We start from the raw sequence: 16,850 nt of genomic DNA on the forward strand, positions 1-16,850 counted from the left end.
TCCGCGAAGCACACGTTAGCGCGGGGCACCAGGCCCAGGCGAGGCCGGCAGTCCTTCGGGTACGTCTGCCCTGGGCTAGAGGAATCAGGCAAACCCCGTCTTGATCCGTGTGAAAGGTTTGGGGAACTGTTGAAACCGCATCCGGTTGATGCGGTTGCGGGAATAGAGAGGGTGGTGATGCATTATAATGCCGCTGTTTAATTGCATGCTAACAGGCAACTGGCCAATAGTCTCAGGGCTTTCCGCTTCCGACCATACCTTATATAGAGAAAGTGCACAAGCCATATCAATAGGTATGTCATCTTGTGCTGTTGTTCCCTCTCTGTAATCAGACCTGGGAGCCCTTGACGCCGCCCAGCTGAATTGTTTTCTAGTAGTTTTTTCTGAATTTCTTGTTTAAATGGAAAAAAGAAAACAAAAAGCCCCCAGGGTATAGAGCCTAAGCCAAATCCATCAGGAAACCCACACCTTATGCACCTTCTATGACCTTTCACCCCGGCTCTGGGACAGTGCGGTTGTCTCACCCGCCAGGTCCGCTGCCCCCCACTCCGTTCCCGAGTATCGTTGTGCAGCATCATCCGACACTCTCCATTTTGGCGATAGCGCTTGTGTCGACATCTCCACTGGTTGGCGATCGCAACCCTGGAGCTCAGCGCGGCCCTCTTCTTTCATTTCTCTTGCTTCCTTTGGGGGTTCAGGTTCAGGCTCATCCCCAATATATACCAGATCATATGGCGATTCCCAGTTAAAGCCGCTCTTGCGTTGAGCAGTCGGATTTGACGAGGGTCTCCATTTGGACTTGTCTGACCAATCGCCCGAGTTTTCCGAGGTGTTGCCCTCCTCAAGAGCGCGCGCTTCGGCTGGAGATGGTATGAGCAGCATATTGCCGTGCTGCTCTAGAATCATCGGGTGCGAGTCTTCCCTACCCCTCTTCCTCCTATATCGCACCAACAGCATTACCAGGCTCGCCAACACGGCCACGCCTGCCACTGTCGAGCCAGCAATGATACCCGCTTTTGCCCCGGTGGATAACCCATCATCTTTGTTCACCCTGCCATCTTCTGCCCGTGATGACTTGGCATGACTTCCGAACGTGGCCGTTTCCTCCGATTCGGTTTTGACGGCAGCTCCCGTAGGTGATGTCGATGTCATGAGAGATGTGGGCGCCGAGATCAGCGTGGAGTCTGTGGTTGAAGCCTTGGTTACCATTGCTTTAGTTGACCTTGCCGTACCAGTGAAGCCAGCAGCCGAATAGTACTGTTCCTCGCCAACATTCAGAGGTGTCTGGTTTGCGGCACATTTGGATACCAACGTGCCATACACTTCGGCAAGGTCTCCCGGGTCCGACTCTGCCAAACACCTGGCCGTGCCCGTAACGAAATTTCCTCCATTGTTGCAGAAGCACGAGGTCGCCTCAGCTGGGGCTCCCGCCGCACAGTTGGATGTAGTGGATGCTTGGTTCAAACAGTCATATGCATCGACCGGATAGTCGAAGAAGTCGATATTGACAGCGGCGCATGGGATGGATGTGAGAACAAGCGCAATTAGAGCTGGCGGGAGGATCGACAACCTATGCAATCCGAGCATTGTGGCCGAGTCTGTTGGCACTCAAGCGATGTGTTGGGTACAGATTGCTCGCAAGGCCGGAAAGGTGTGAGTAAGTGATTCTGGAAGGCCGACCAAGTTGGAAAGAGAAAGGGAGCCAAACCCATCTCCAGCGACTATAGAGTTGTCAAAGAGACTTAGAGCTCAACAGCCTCACGGATGGTGAGCACAAACAAAAGACAAAATCCACCCAGCAGCGAAACTAAAAGAGTAGCGAGCGTGGTGGGAAGAAGCATGAGTTAAAATAGCTTCACTGAAAAGGGAGAGGGAAAGCATAAGAAGCAGGAAGCTGACGAGGATAACGACGACGACGACGACGCGGTTCAAGACGCTAAAAAAACCCATGCATCCACCACCTTGGGGAGATGGGTCCCCAGATCCCCTTCTCGTGCAACGGTGCAGCCCCCCTGTCTGGGTCTGGGGAGAGGTCAAGAAGCGAGCTTTACCTGCCTTGCTGGGCGGGCATTGCGGCTGAGGCGTTGATCTTGGGTTAGGCTCGGCCTGGTGGGTGATGGGTCAAGGGTCTTTTTCCCATTTCGGTGTTAGGCCCTATAGGCCCGTGGCTTGCTAGATGGCGGTCTTGTTGAGCGGAAAGCGACACCTCGACGATTGAACTCGTTACGGCATCCAAGCCCGGTGTTTCTAAGCCAATTTCGGGTGCTTCTCCCCACTTGGTTGCCATCTGTTGGCTGTCGGCGATTTGGCTTTGGCGCTTTCAGTGGGCGATGAATGACGTGAGATTGGGTCTCCAGTATCTTGAGACTTGAAGGGATAGCAAAGATTCCCACTTCAGAGCCATGATGCTTCCCAGAGGAACTCGACCTCGCGACTGGATCGCGGTCCCGGATCCTCGACGGCCGGACAACCACCTCCCTTTCTGGCCATTGCATGGGCCCTTCAACTCGGCATTTTGACGGCGTGCAACAGTGTACAGCATGCCAGGAACGCCGTCAATTCGCAGCGGCATCACCAAAAGGCGCACTGAGAATCTAGGAGGCAGCCGCCATGCCGCGATCCATTCAGTGCCCTGAAGTGGATATCGATGCCTCACTGCAGTGCTGGCATCGTAAAATCCATAGCTATGGACGGGTGCCGTCACCAGTGTCGGCCGCTCCGGGGTGCGGATGGGTGGTCCATATGCTGAGGTGGTGTCTAGATCGCGCCATGTTTTTTCGAGACTGAGATCTGTGGCTTCAGTTGATAAGCAATCAACGAATGATTAGCAAGACAGTCCTTGGTAGGTTGTCTTGGAACCCATTTCGAACACTGAGGTCCATTATTGAGACAATACTTGGCCTTTCAACTGAATAAACTGGTGCGCGAATTCAATGCCATTGTCAAGTCGTTGCATTGTCTCCCGGCAGGAAACAGCTCATATTTTGTGTGCGTTGTTGGGAAGACGGGACTACGGTCGGGACAGCGAACGGACCACCACTATTCGTCAAGGCAGAAACCACGGCAAGCATTCAGCAATCCATCCGGCAAACTTCGGACAACCAGAGTGTAGAATTATCACCTTTCAATGTTTGCCTGGAGGGTCCTGAATGTACACTGATTCTGATGAATATGCATGGTACAGATGGAGTGAGCCTGCTGTGGAGAGGAAGAGAGGAAGATCGCCATCTCATCGTGTTTGTGCAGTGTTTTGCCGGCCGACACCACCTGGCGCATAAGCAATCAAGCTCAGACAGAAAATTACCATAAACATGCCTATGGCACTGTGGAAAAGTCGCCATATCTTGTACACTTCCTTGGGCTTCCATCACATTATAACTCCCCCAAACCACATATACTACGATGTGAATGCGATGGCGAAAGCTGTTCAAATGATTCTAGCTATTGTCCGCATTCAGCAATGACTTTTCTGTCATCAGTTAGGGGTCATGGCATATTCTTCTATCTGGTATTGGCGATGACTCCTGTACATTACGCCCGTGGTTTCCATCTCTACCATTCACCAGGTGGACAGCCAGCGTTCCGACCACGGTCACACCTCTCAACAGGAACGCTAGTGAGCCCCTCACTTGGCCAACACAACAACAGTAGTTGCGAGTGACTGTCGAACATGGGTCATGAACAGATCGGTTATTCTTTGCGTCTTCGTTCTTTTGCATGGCTCGCACAATCCACCCACACGAAGTCAGCCAAGTTGTTCATCGAGTCAAGTACCTAGCTGGCATATTATATATATGATCCTTATTCCCCCGAATCTTGCTGATCTCTTCGTTTCCGCGGTATCGAGTCCCCTCGGCCAGGTGTTTCATCACATTATAGCCAAGGTGTTCAGCCTACGGCGTCAATCAATGTCCTTTTGCTCAAATAGCTGATATATTCACAAGAGAATGGGCCACGTCCAAAGCCCGGCCGGCCTCGCTCACACTCTTGGCTTACACCATCCTGTCCGCAAGAACAATGCCATTGTTCTCCTACCCACCAGCGGCTCCTGGGCTCGGTGAATGTTTATATCGCAGTGGTCGCATGGGGATCAAGGTGTCGTCGTCCTGAACAGCCCATCTCAACATTGCTGTTCTTCTCATTGTTCAGATGACAGTGACTCAAAGTCAGCCTTGGCCTTGCTATTCAGTTGCGACTGTGTATGCGGACATGTAAAAACTCAAGGTTCAGTGACAGCCAACTCCCTCCTCCATGGTACTTAAATTTCTCCCCCAGAGGGTATACCCTCACAAATCTCTTCCTCCTAACCAACCGTTCACTGGTAACCATCAAGACCGCCATCCAGTACCTCACTGTACACGACGACGAAGCACCCAGGATACCAAAGAACCAACCACTCATAAGAAACACAGCAAGATGGGACCTTCATCATCTCCCAACGATCTCGTCCAGCTCTTGAGTAAGCTGTCGGTCGAAAACGACTCCAGCCACAGATCCAGGGGCTGTCCGCGACCTGGCGTCCTTCAACTTTCCAACGGAACCGAGATACACAACCTTCCGGTACCCATCGAAAAACTTTCTAGCCGACACTGGGAAAAGAAGGATCACAGTGCCTTACCTATGATTTACTTCCAGCCGCCACTCCCCATGCCGCCGCGTCCACAAGGACTATCTTATCCCGGCTGGAACACTGATGTCGTTGGCCTTCCTACTATCCCTTCTCTGTTGGCTATGCCCAGAGTCTTCCCTGCCCACCAAGGATTCGCCGAGTGTAGCTCGCCAGTCATCGAGCACGTCAAGTTTTCAAGCTATGCGGCCCTGGGCTTTTGTGTGCGAGACGCCCGTGTTGATCCGGCCGCCACGGTGCCCCCTTGTACGCTCGATCCTCAGCTGGCGCACGCCGGAGTGGTGCGGACATGCGCCGACCGCTGCCATCTAGAACCGCACAAGCTTTGCGAACATTGTAGCGACCAGAGCCGACTGCTGGTCCTCAACGGTCTTCCGAAATGGTTCACCAACGACCAAATCATCAAGTCACGCAGCTTCCTTTGCGCGCCTTGCTCGACGCAGGAGGCACGGAAGGCAGTTCGTTGGGCCGAAGCCGAGGCGACACTAGAACAGGACCCGGACTACCTTGCACACATCAGAAAGAGTTCTGAGCCTGGAATCATCACCGACAACATGATGCGATACCATAACGACACCACATTCCCTGTCGCCACGCCCCCCATGTCAGACTCTCTGGCTCAAGCGTTGGCAGACAATGCGCCCAGCATGTTTCGGACCGCCAAGAAACTCTTCCGGTGCTCCTGCCACAAGCTCATCACGGCGGATCTGTGTCTGGGTCACAGACTGCTCAGGGCGGATCAGTTCCTGGAGCAAGCTCGCCGCCTGGACGAGTGGACTCGTTTCCGTTTCGGCCTTGGCGAGCAAGACTTTAAGCCGTGCCCCAAGTGCATGGTTCGCCCCGGAGTTGATGCCCACAGCTTCAACAACAGCGAAGGAGGCGCAGATCTGACAACAGTCCATTGGATCTGTATGTGCTGCCAGGAAACGGCCTCAATGTCTCGATACGAGTTCTTCCAGCAAGGCGGCGGACTTGGCCAGGAGAAGGATGACAAGAGATTGGCTGATCTGTTGGGGGTTCTTGGCTTCTAAAAGTGTGACCGAGGACGGGAAACTGTAATAACAGACCGTTATGGGAGACGATGAGCGTGTGAGAATGCATTGTTGGAACAATCCGGAAGATGAGTGTCTGTACAAGGCTTCAATGGGTTTCATCAGGAAGACACTGAAAAACTGGGCTATGGATCTGGGACGGGTATGATTATGGATTTTGGTCAGTTAGTGTTTGAGCATGGGTTGGCGTGGATTTGGCAAAAGTTCTCTGTCCTAGCATGTCTTATGGTTGGTTTGGCCTGATAGCCTCAATCGAACTAAAACCGCTCTATGAGACCAGCTGAATATGATTTTGCCAACTGTGAGAACGCCTCTGTGATTGATGAGTGCTCTATTATGACAAGTGACCGAGTTGAATTATGATTCACCGTAATATGATAACGGTGGCGTGAAGCCTTTCAGGTGTATGCCGAGACGTCTAATTGATGTGCGAATTAGCAGCGTCCTTGAATGCCAAGACTAAGGAAGGTATAAGACATGGATCATCCAATGAAGGCAATCACCACCGCGAAACAGTTGGTAAGAAACGATGAGGTGTCGAGATGAATATCCAGCAGTTGCCCGAGACAAAGATTATCGAAGGGAAGGCGACGGTCCAGTCATCTCTATACAAGCAAACGGGGAAGTCGCAGTGCGTTGTCCTCAATGGAAAACCGCATCCAGACCCCGCGATTGCCATCCTATCATTACGCTGTGATCTCCGTATGACGTATTGGAGCATCGAGCCCATCTACGTGTCTGGAATTTTCTCCAACTTACTCCAAATATCCGTTTTCCTCTCGTCCTTTTTAACAAACACCACTGCACTCTACTGTACTTCAAGCTTGCAAACACCGTCACGAAACTTCAAAGTCAGCGTCACATCAACTCGAAAGTCCACATACGGCACCAATTGAACCAAAAACCGTCAACGAAACACACCTTCATCCAACCATGTCCAGCAAGCCCTTCAGCTTCATCGGCGAGGTCGTCGAGAGTGCCGTTATCAAGGCCCCTCTCTCGTTTGTGTGGCACTTCATCAAGCTTCAGGAGTTCGACAAGTTCTGGTCTGCCATCTCCAAGGCCGAGCATGTCAAGGGCACTAGTGAGGAGACCGACATTGTGAGGTGGACCTTCAAGGACGGCAACGTCATTGAGGTCAAGCAGGATGAGCACAGCGTAAGAAGCTAACATAGGTATCCTCCCAAAGCGAGCTTTGGTTGCTAATTGGTTCAATGATATGTAGAACCTCGAACACTTCATTACCTTCAGTGTCATCAATGCCGAACCTGAGCTGAGCTACTCCAGCGTCGTCAATACCATCCGCCTCTGGCCTGTAACTTCAGGCGAGTTTGCCAACACCACCTTTATCCGTTGGAGTACCAGGTTTTCGAGTGATGCCGATTTGGGTAAGCAAACACACACTTCATGCTCGTATAGCTCCTGTTTCTCTGGTCAAATTGCTAACATCTTGTCTCGTAGGTGTGATCGAGGATGCCAAGTACAAGCGTCAGGATGCCTTGAAGGATTTGTCCAAGGCGGCGGAGAAGATGCTTGCTGAGGAGAGGAAGTAGAGTGGAGAATCACAGCATGGGGACTACACCAGGCCACCAGAGACGGCACGTTTGGGGGATAGTGGATGTGGCCGTTTGATGTGATCACACTATTCGATATCATTACGACTTGAATTACACATCAAAAGTTCGAATTACTCACTCCGGTCCACATATCCTACCGTTTTGTGAAGTGTTAGAGAGCACTGGTGACTGATCAAGATTGGACACAGAACGTCACCGGCCCCAGATTGAAGCGGTGACACATTTCCATGGGAACCTTGACGGTTTCATCCTATCTGGAAGGACACAAACGGGATGCGGCCAAAATGAGCAATATGGGAAATAAGTGGCTCACATCTAGAGAAGCAGGACGAGTCCAGACCCCGATTGTTGCAGCGTTGCTTATAATGCCCTGGGGGAACAAAGGATAACACGTAGCCGGAGTCAAGGTATCATGATCCACTGCGATAAACGACGGGAGCTATCGCGGAGTGTTGGGATTGGGGTCACTTCCATCCTTTCCCGGTCCCAAGACTCTGACAGCTGCCTCTCCAAGTATTTCAGGCACAGCCGAAACTACTGACCCTTGAATGCCAAACTCACAAACCAGATCGAGCCACTTCTTCCCAGGCCGCCTGTGATCACACATTCAGTCTCCTTCTTTCCTTTGTCTGACACATCCAAGGGATCCTTCTTAGCGACAGCAACGGCTTGCGTTTCAAGGTAAGAACCTCTCCCCACTTCCTACAAAACCCCCAGCTGCCTACCTGCAATTTCTATCTCCACTGCAGCTTGTCCCACCCTCATTCTAACTGCCTGTACAGATATTTCGACGCTATGTCCGGCGAAGCAGGCGAAGAAGAACAAAAGTCTGTCCCACCGGCCGAGCCCGTACCACCCCCGCCCTCCGAGCTCGACAGCAACGAAGCTACAGGTGCTTCCGGAAATCAGGGGCATTCAGCCGCCGGAGCAGCAGCAGGTGCAGCAGCAGGTGCACAAGGTGCAACAACAGCTCATCAGCAGCCGCCTATTATCTACACAATGGCCTCCCCTTATATCGTTTTCCCCGGTGGCGGCTACACCGCCCAAACTACCACCACTTTCTTCCACGCTCCTCCTCCGCCTCCACCTCCCCCTCCGCCGCCGCCGCCGATGCCGATCCTAACCAACACCGTCACTACCACGACCTACCTAACGGGCGGCTTTGCACCCCAGCCACCTCCTCCGCCGCCGCCGCCGCCCGGCCCCATCACTTATTACCCGGTTCCGGCTCAGCAGGTCCAGCTGGCTCCGCAGGTGGTCAACGGATACGCGTACATGCCCGGTGGAACGGTGTTGCCGAATAGCAGTGTTGTGGGAGCTGCGCCGGCTCCGGCTCCGGGTGCGCCACCGATGGTTATTTGTGTTGCTCCCTAGTATTGAGGTGGCATCTTCGGCTCCTCGATTGATGACATGGAAAGGGTGGGAAAGAAGGGAATGAATGGGCAGGGTAGGAGGGAGAGGAGGGACTGAGGGAGGACATGGAGGGATTGGAGAGGAAAAACAAGAACCACTGGGACATGGTGGAGAGATGAATAATACTTGAGCTGCAGACTCAAAGAGTGGAAGTGAACAATAAAGTGGATTGCGGGAGGAGTGGTCTCGTGCAAGCAATTGTCGCCAGTCCTTGGGAAGAAAAAGAATACGACGATATGGTGCCAGTATCAAGAAAGGAATACCTTAAGGAAAAGATAATTGCGTTTACTGGAATTTCGCGATTGGAGGTTGTTTTTGGTGTCAAACATATGCCTGTCTTCTGCTTGTTTTCCTCTACTTCACTCCACACTCAGCTTTCGTAAAACTAGGTAGTTTTACGACACTTGCTGACTCGGACTACAATGAGTAGGAATTGGACAATATCAAATAAATCACTTTACGATCAATAACACACTCATTATGACTTTTTTATTCCTTTGATTCTTTGGAGACAATTTGGGAAATATCCGGTTTGACGTACCATATCAGCTACAGGTTATCTATCATGTTGACAGTAAACTTGATGAAAAACATGATACCAAATTCCACTTACTAACATAAACATGTCCTGACTTTTGACCACCACCTTTGACAGGCCTCTTGTGGCATGGAGGTACTTATTGAGACAGCCCTAAGAAGGCCAGGACTGCCTCGAGTAGAATATATACGACATTATATGGGCAGAGCTTTCTCACCTTTGTCTTTTTTTCAGAGGTGAATTGATAGCAGCCGTTGCGGGTCAATGAGGTTTCCATGGTCATTCATGTGTGACCAACCTCAGTTTGACCCCTAAATCATCGTTGACGCCAAGCCCTCCTAAGCCAGGATGTCGCCGTTGCAACGGGCAACAGCCCTATGTACTACGATACGTCTCAAAATGCCAAGGACCCAAGACAACCCCGGGCAATGCCAAGACTCGGAGAACGGAGAGGGACTGGTTTTTTTTTCTCCTTTCCCTTTTCTTTGCGCTGTGTTTTGTTGTTTCTCTTTGGCGTCTGTGAGAGCTTTTACTGCTTCTGGGACACCGTCAAACAACCAACCACCAGCGAGCGCTGCAAAACCAACCGATCTGACCCTCAACCCCAACGCCACACGCGGCACAATTTGACAGGACCGGAACATACGGGGGTGAAAGAGCTGAAAAGTCTCAGAGAAGGGGAATCGGGTTCGGTTGGTTGTGTTGAACTGTGTTTGACGGTCGTTGCGCTGCAGTCAGACGGTCACTCGGACTCCGAGTGAGGTTGGTGCACGGCAGTTTGGGAAGATAAAAAAAAAAGAGATTACACGGGCAAAGTGCGTCTGGTGGTCGCTTTATTACTCTGTTAACGCGGCCGCATTCAATTTGCGCTGTCCGCTTCGCTTGTCTACGGACACTGCTGCTAGCTCACTGTTAGAGGCTATAACAAAAAAGTGGGGCTGACACCACACTCACCACAGAGCCATCCTCAATGAGTGGCAGTTCCCGATATGTCTCCGCGGGTTTGCGGTCGGACAAGCTAAAGCTATTATTGTCGTCAAAGCAGCCATCCGGACTGCCGGTGTCATTTATCATTAAAGGGGCAGCATGCCGGTCTAGATGGTCGTCGACTTCAACAGTTGCGACGAACCGCGCACGTCATCTGCTACTATCTGGATCACCCGTGCACCCACCACCCCATAACTCTTCAACAGCCCAGACGTCACCACCACCACCACCATCAAGGAGATCATTCAACACCATGGCCGAATACTCAGCAACCGTGTCCAAGCCCACATTGGGTGTCGCGCCCGAGGATGCCACCAGCCATCATGTCAGGGATTCCAAGGGTAAACTCGTCGGGTTCCAGAACCCGCACCCGTCTGCCGGTGTCCTGCGCAACACTTTCCAGACAGTAGGCAAGATGTTCTTGTAAGGAGCAGCATCATCATAGCGCCAACCCATCCTATTCATTGCGCTAACATACGGGAACAGGTCAAGGCTCCAGGGCAAAATGCCAGCTCCCGACTTGTCAAATGTTCAGATTCCCGTCATCAAGCCTTACTTCCTGGAAGAGAAGTCTGAGGCGCAGCACAGCGACACCAAGGCCCTGCGAGCAACCTGGCTCGGCCACGCATGCTATTATGTCGAGTACCCCAACGGCCTGCGCGTGCTTTTCGATCCCGTCTTTGAAGATCGCTGCGCACCTAGTCGTTACCTCGGCCCCAAGCGGTACACCCAACCGCCGTGCAGGCTGGCCGACATCCCCAAGCTGGATGCCATCGTCATTTCCCACTCGCACTATGACCACCTGTCGGAGCCGACCGTGCGCGAGCTCGCGGCGAACAACCCGGACGCACACTTCTTTGTCGGCTTGGGGTTGGCGAGTTGGTTCCGCGACACGGGTATCGACAAGGTGACGGAGATGGACTGGTGGGAGGACGCCACCCTGACCATCAAGAAGCCTAGCACTTCCGACGGCAAGGAGACCATCGAAGAAATTGAGGCCCAAGTATCCTGCCTGCCATGCCAACACTCCTCCGCCCGCACCGGCTGGGACAAGGACACCACTCTCTGGTGCTCATTCGCCATCAAGTCAGGTGGCAAGTCAGTCTGGTTCGGCGGTGACACCGGCTACCGCGCCGTACCGGAGATGCCGGCGGAGGAAGACGACTACGGACCAAAGTACGACTCACTGCCCCGCTGCCCTCATTTCAAGCACATTGGCGAGCTACGCGGGCCCTTTAACTTGGGTTTGATTCCCATTGGCGCGTACAGGCCCAGATGGATGTGGAGCGGCTTGCACTCGAACCCATATGATGCCGTGGAGATCTTCAAGGACACCAAGTGCGAGAAGGCCATGGCGATCCACTGGGGCACGTGGGTGTTGACCATCGAGGAGGTGGAGGAGCCGCCCAAGTTGCTGAAGGAGGCGCTGAAGACGAGTGGACTGCCTGAGACGGGAGTGTTTGATAGCTGTGCCATTGGCGAGACCAAGGAGTTTTGATGGCTTCCTTCAATCGGCGGCGCACATGGGATTGGGACATGATACCCGAGCGTGGCGTTGGCTTCCAGGTTGACAAAGTTTCTGTACGATAGGTAGGTATGTAGGAAAGGGAAGGGCTATGCATATGAACAGGTAGGTCTTGCGCTGACGATTTGACAGTGTGAATATCAGAAAACCTCATGGTGGTCAGCATCTTATTTTGTATCCAATCTTGTAGTGATCTTGCTCGGAACGCGGCTGCCGATACAGATGGTGATGGTTGGTTGGTCATAAGCACCTTCGGCCTTTAGTGTTACCCCCGCCCAGTTCTGTGCCTTGTCATGGCTGAAATGTCAAAAGTACCTGGTTCTAGAGGTAGGTGGCATCGGCCATTCACCATTATCACTTTCCGCAGTGACTTCTTATCGCGACAAAACTTTCCCTCTTCTCACTAACAAAGATCACGTAGCAGTCACGGCCCGCCAGCATCTTTGCTGCCATCAGTCGACGTTTAACTGGCTCATTCTGGGTCAAATTCTTCATCACAGGCATCATACCTCCCATCATCTAGCAAGTGATCAAAAAGATGTCGCAAGAGCACCCACCCCCGGATGGGGTCCCCACTCACGGCCCCGCTCCCGGCCCGTCCCTTCTCTCCACCACCTCCGCCTCGGCCACAACAACAGCTCCGTCTACGGTCCCAATCTCGGTTCCTGCCCCGGCCGACATGCTTGGCACCCCCAGCACACCCGATACAACTATCACAACCAGCACCGACAGAAGAAGGGCAACGCCAGGAGAAATCGACAACTGGGCACGCACCATATACAACTACCACCGAATGCACATGCACCTTCCCACCTTTTCTCCTACTCCCCCAAACCCATCAGACCTGGAAGAAGAAGACGGCTCGGAGCCAACTCGAATAATCTTCACCCTCTGCTCCCTCGACCTTCGCGTAGCCCACTACGCCGCCTATCTCTTTCTCACCACTTTTCTTCCTCCATCTCCTCCTCCTTCCTCCATCACTACCTCCTCTTCTTCCTTCAGCAACAAAGCACAAGCACAAGCACGATCACAACCGAACTCATCACCACCACCCCCCCGCAAAGCCTACCAGTACCTCCTCTTCTCAGGCCACTCCGGCCTTTTAACCCGTTCGTTGACCGGTGACCCCTGTCCCTTTTCATCTACCTCCACACCCTCCTCCTCCTCCTCCTCAGATGATGATGACACCCGACCCCAACCCCAAACAGCAGAAGAAGACAAGAAATATTTCCAATCCGAAGCCACCATCTTCGCCTCCATCGCCCTCTCCATGGGCGTGCCCCCCTCCGCCATCCTCATAGAAGAGCAATCCACCAACACGGGCGAAAACGTGCGCTTTACTCATGCCTTGCTGGAAAAAAGGGGAATCAAAGTATCGGAGGTTTTGCTGGTGCAGAAACCGTATATGGAGCGGAGAACGTGGGGGACGTTTGGGAGGCAGTGGCCTTCTTCTTTTTGTTCTTCCTCTGTGGAAGTGAAAGAGGAAGAAAGGGTAAACTATAGCGTGACCAGTCCGCCGTTGGAATGGGAGGAGTATCCTGATGAGGAGAGTGGGAACGGGAGGGAACTGGTGATTAACGTCATGGTGGGAGATTTGGTGCGCATAAAAGAGTATGGGGAGAAGGGGTGGCAGGTTAAAATGGAGATACCAGAAAATGTGTGGGAGGCGGGTAGAAGGTTGGTGGAGGAGGGAGGGTACGGGGGGCATTTAGCCGAGGGGTTCCGGTTCATTTGAGGAAGGGAGGAGTTTCGGGTGGTGATTGCATTGCACAAGGTTTTTGTAAGGGGGTAATTGGGTATTAGTGATGGTAATTAAATGCTTCACGAAAGAAAACCTGTAGTCGCTAACGATACTGACAAAAGAGAAAAAAAGAAACTATCACAAGCTTTCCAAATCCCCCCTCAACCAACTCCTGATCCGTTTGGCGCTACTACCGGCGGTATCATTCCATGATCCATATCCAGCAGAAGACGATGAGTTTCCATACCCTTTATACTCGCCCAAGCTCGGAGGAAGATCGGCCACTTTCGTACCCCAATCACTCTCTTTATCACCAAGCGTCAAGACCAGCTCCTTTCCTTCCGTGAAAAAGCTATGGTCGATCCAGTTCTTGCTATGCTTGACCCCATCAAGCGTGGCATTCTGAATGTAAATATTCTTATAACTGGGATCAAAGTTGACATTTCTGATCCTCGCAATCTTGCCCGTCAACGGATTCGTAATATTCACCGACTTAAAGAACGGCGGAGTGATCAGGTACACGTTCTGCCCCGGATTGGGAAAAAGACCCATCATGGTAAAGGCCACAAACGAGCCCATGGCGCCGCTGTCGTCGTTGCCCGGCAGACCATCGGGAGTGGTGCCGAAGAACTCGGGAATGTAATAATGCGCACGCTTGGCGGAGAGAGCCGGTCGTCCGGCGTAATGGTACTGAAACACCGTGAGGAAGGACGGCTCGTTGCCGATGTACGTAATGTTTTGGTCGTGGAGGTAGTTCAGGCGGTCCACGAAGCGGTCTGGACCTCCGTAGAGACTGATCAGCGTTGCTTGGTCGTGGGGCACGTAGAAGCCATATTCCCAGATGGAGGACTCGAATGTCTCGGGGCCGTTGTTTTGCAGAGAGCAGACGCTGAAGTCGTCGTGGTTGGAGCAGTTTAGAGGGTTCTGATAACCCCAGGTGCCGTTGAGATATCGAGGTTCGAAAAATCCCGTGAAGCCAGTGTCGGTGCCGTTCCACCAGAAGGAAGTCTGATCTTCTTTGTAGAGGTTGCGCCAGTTACCGCTCGAAAGGGTGTACTTCTCCTGATCGGTTGTCCTGCCAGAGGCCTTGGCCATTTCGGCGATGCAGAAGTCGTTGTAGGCGTATTCGAGCGTACGGGAGATAGATCGTGTCAAGGTGCCGAAGCCTTTCCAATCAAAATCTTGGACGGGGATATAACCGAGGGTATGCCAGCTGTCGAGGCCACCGCGTCCCTGGCAGCACCAGTCGAATGGCTCAACCTCGGCGTCTTTGACAACAGCAGCGTAGCCATCCTCCCACTTAGATAGGTTAGCATGGATGGCAAATGACATGAATAGGATGAGACGTACATTGATTCCTCCTTCAAGACCTTTGATGTATGCATCTGCCAGTACCACATCGGCATTTGAACCACCCTAAGAGAGCTGGTCAGAAGAGTCCTCTACTTTGGACATAATGCAAATACCTGTGTGTAGCCTTTATTGAGACTCATTCTGCAGTCGGGAAGCCACCCCACGTGCCGATACGTGTCAATGAGGGAGCGGATCATCTGAGTGACTGCCGTTGGGTCCGTAATGGTGAGAAACGGGAGCTGGGAACGGAACAGATCCCATATGCTGTGATTGTGAGTTGAGAACGCACACCGGGGATATCTGGGAGCACATACCAGTAGAACGAATCAAAGTATGGCTCGTCACTGGACCACAGCGGATTTTCTCCGGTGTAGTTTTGTGGATTGATATGAGTGCGGTAGATACCGCTGTAAAAGTTGGTGATCAAGGATTTATCCACGCCCTTTGTCGATACCCTTATTCCGCCCATCTTGGCCTGCCATTGCTCTGTTGCTGCTCGTGATATCCGATCAAAGTCAAAGTCGGGAATCTCAGACTCGGCGTGTCTGCACGCTTGTTCGACACTGGTGAAACTCGTGGCGGTTCTTGCCAGAATCGGCTTGGCTCCAGATTTAAACCTCACGAATGCACCGCCCGGAAGAGGATAGCCATTGATGGATCTGGAGATAGTCATGTTCTTCACGGATGTGCTGGCTCTGCTGTCCGCAAAGATACCATTATCCAAGATCTCGGCACCGGAGAAGTCAGTACAGAAGTAAAGGACGTAGTTCCCTTGAGCGAAGCTGGGCAAAAAACGAGCACTCCCCGTGATGCGGCCCGTTTTCTCATTGACTGATACTGTTCCATTGTCCTGCCTCGAGTTTGACAGATCAGTCAGATCCTGTAAGATGAGTGGTTGCGCGGCTTCACCCATGGTACTATTTTCAGGAAACGTAAATCTGAACAGAGCGGTATGTTGGGTGACTGTCATGTCTGCCCGGATGCCGCTGTTCAGTGTGATTCCGAATGTCCCAGGGCTGGCAGAGACGCTGGATTCGTCGAAACCGCCAAAGTTGGCTCTCGTCTTCTTAGGAAACGCGCACCGGTTGATGTCTCCTCCGGGGCAGCTAGTATAGGGGAACAAGGCAAAGTTGCCCAAAGATGGACTACCACCGGTACCACTATCATGCATCATGCTGAAGCCAGTAATCGGGGCGCCATCCAGAGTGAAGCCACCTTGGTTTGAACTGCTGTTCGTGTCGGCCACGGCCTTGGCCATCCCGTATGGAAGTGAGGCTCCGGGAAAGACATTTCCGCCGTTGCTTGAGCCAATCAATGGGTCGACATATTGGAGGATATCGTCTGTATCTTGGGCAAGTGTTCGGCCTGCGGAAAGGAGCACCAAAGTAGCGGAAAGCAATAATGTCATTGTGAACAGAAGACAGCCATGAGATAAAGATAAACAACGAAGTATATGGGGGTGGGATGGGCTACAAGAACCAGAACAGTCCTCGCTTTATGTGAGGAGAGTAACCGAACCGGGATGGCGGATATAGTTCATCCCATGTCTTAAATCTAACCCCAAAGTCGGTTGCCCTGATGGAACCCCTGACCGTGCAGGTTTCTGAGCACAACACCAGGTCAACCGGCAGGAGCCATAGTCAAGCACACTGTTGTCACAGTAGCAACAGGAGTAAACCTCCGGGATCATTGGGGTGGGGGAAGTCACGCGCTGCCGTTGATCGACATCTTTCAAGCCCTCTGATGCCTTCCCTGCTACACTTACTGTTACTCCCAAGACGTCCATCGCGACTTGTCTGTAGGTAGGTATGATGAAGGCTTCGTCGTGGGCAGAGATGTGACACCGGTATTGGACCATCTGGCGGAACCAACTGCCAGTATTGGTTACAAGCTTTGTATCACGCCCTTTGATAGACTCTGCGGTTGTGCTCTGTATCTCCAAGTCGATCGTCTCGTGGTTGAGTGTCATACAAAGGGTCTGTGGGACGAAATCACCAATGCGAGCTCAGTCAAGGCACTCCCGCCATGTTGTGCGCG

The 16,850-nt window shown here is 52.4% G+C and overlaps 7 protein-coding genes across 7 annotated transcripts; 5 read left to right on the plus strand and 2 right to left on the minus strand.

Moving 5' to 3' along the window:
- Positions 1–172: 172 nt before the first annotated feature.
- Positions 173–2,968, minus strand: NCU07275 (hypothetical protein). Its single transcript, XM_957036.2, has one exon. The coding sequence runs from the start codon at positions 1,585–1,587 to the stop codon at positions 481–483; it is 1,107 nt and encodes a 368-aa protein (XP_962129.1). The 5' UTR covers positions 1,588–2,968; the 3' UTR covers positions 173–480.
- An 871-nt stretch (positions 2,969–3,839) lies between these two features.
- Positions 3,840–6,185, plus strand: NCU07274 (hypothetical protein). The gene is made up of 2 exons (XM_957035.2): positions 3,840–4,254; positions 4,346–6,185. Exons 1-2 carry the CDS (start codon positions 4,062–4,064, stop codon positions 5,656–5,658), a joined length of 1,506 nt encoding a protein of 501 aa, XP_962128.2. The 5' UTR covers positions 3,840–4,061; the 3' UTR covers positions 5,659–6,185.
- Positions 6,186–6,335: 150 nt separating this feature from the next.
- NCU07273 (hypothetical protein) lies at positions 6,336–7,384 on the plus strand. The gene is made up of 3 exons (XM_957034.3): positions 6,336–6,837; positions 6,905–7,067; positions 7,141–7,384. Exons 1-3 carry the CDS (start codon positions 6,613–6,615, stop codon positions 7,230–7,232), a joined length of 480 nt encoding a protein of 159 aa, XP_962127.1. The 5' UTR covers positions 6,336–6,612; the 3' UTR covers positions 7,233–7,384.
- A 667-nt stretch (positions 7,385–8,051) lies between these two features.
- Positions 8,052–8,630, plus strand: NCU07272 (hypothetical protein; the record flags this gene model as incomplete). Its single annotated transcript, XM_957033.1, has 1 exon — positions 8,052–8,630. The coding sequence occupies one exon, from the start codon at positions 8,052–8,054 to the stop codon at positions 8,628–8,630; it is 579 nt and encodes a 192-aa protein (XP_962126.1).
- A 1,081-nt stretch (positions 8,631–9,711) lies between these two features.
- Positions 9,712–11,887, plus strand: NCU07271 (Zn-dependent hydrolase/oxidoreductase). The gene is made up of 2 exons (XM_957032.2): positions 9,712–10,617; positions 10,681–11,887. The coding sequence occupies exons 1-2, from the start codon at positions 10,178–10,180 to the stop codon at positions 11,690–11,692; spliced, it is 1,452 nt and encodes a 483-aa protein (XP_962125.2). The 5' UTR covers positions 9,712–10,177; the 3' UTR covers positions 11,693–11,887.
- Positions 11,888–12,257: 370 nt separating this feature from the next.
- On the plus strand, positions 12,258–13,526 carry NCU07270 (hypothetical protein; the record flags this gene model as incomplete). The annotated part of the gene is made up of 1 exon (XM_957031.2): positions 12,258–13,526. One exon carries the CDS (start codon positions 12,258–12,260, stop codon positions 13,452–13,454), a length of 1,197 nt encoding a protein of 398 aa, XP_962124.1. The 3' UTR covers positions 13,455–13,526.
- On the minus strand, positions 13,514–16,221 carry NCU07269 (alpha-1,2-mannosidase; the record flags this gene model as incomplete). Its single annotated transcript, XM_957030.2, has 4 exons — positions 13,514–14,759; positions 14,811–14,876; positions 14,927–15,077; positions 15,128–16,221. 4 exons carry the CDS (start codon positions 16,219–16,221, stop codon positions 13,599–13,601), a joined length of 2,472 nt encoding a protein of 823 aa, XP_962123.2. The 3' UTR covers positions 13,514–13,598.
- Positions 16,222–16,850: the final 629 nt, after the last annotated feature.

This window comes from Neurospora crassa, linkage group IV (genome assembly GCF_000182925.2).
Source record: "Neurospora crassa OR74A linkage group IV, whole genome shotgun sequence".
Lineage (NCBI taxonomy): Eukaryota > Fungi > Ascomycota > Sordariomycetes > Sordariales > Sordariaceae > Neurospora > Neurospora crassa.

Bases quoted from the DNA above. Each gene is read 5' to 3' on its own strand.
- NCU07275 (XM_957036.2), bottom strand. From the start codon at position 1,587: ATGCTCGGATTGCATAGGTTGTCGATCCTCCCGCCAGCTCTAATTGCG.
- NCU07274 (XM_957035.2), top strand. From the start codon at position 4,062: ATGTTTATATCGCAGTGGTCGCATGGGGATCAAGGTGTCGTCGTCCTG. The intron at 4,255-4,345 runs GTACTTAAATTT...ACCGCCATCCAG, and splicing joins AGCCAACTCCCTCCTCCATG to TACCTCACTGTACACGACGA.
- NCU07273 (XM_957034.3), top strand. From the start codon at position 6,613: ATGTCCAGCAAGCCCTTCAGCTTCATCGGCGAGGTCGTCGAGAGTGCC. The intron at 6,838-6,904 runs GTAAGAAGCTAA...AATGATATGTAG, and splicing joins TCAAGCAGGATGAGCACAGC to AACCTCGAACACTTCATTAC. The intron at 7,068-7,140 runs GTAAGCAAACAC...CTTGTCTCGTAG, and splicing joins TTCGAGTGATGCCGATTTGG to GTGTGATCGAGGATGCCAAG.
- NCU07271 (XM_957032.2), top strand. From the start codon at position 10,178: ATGAGTGGCAGTTCCCGATATGTCTCCGCGGGTTTGCGGTCGGACAAG. The intron at 10,618-10,680 runs GTAAGGAGCAGC...ATACGGGAACAG, and splicing joins ACAGTAGGCAAGATGTTCTT to GTCAAGGCTCCAGGGCAAAA.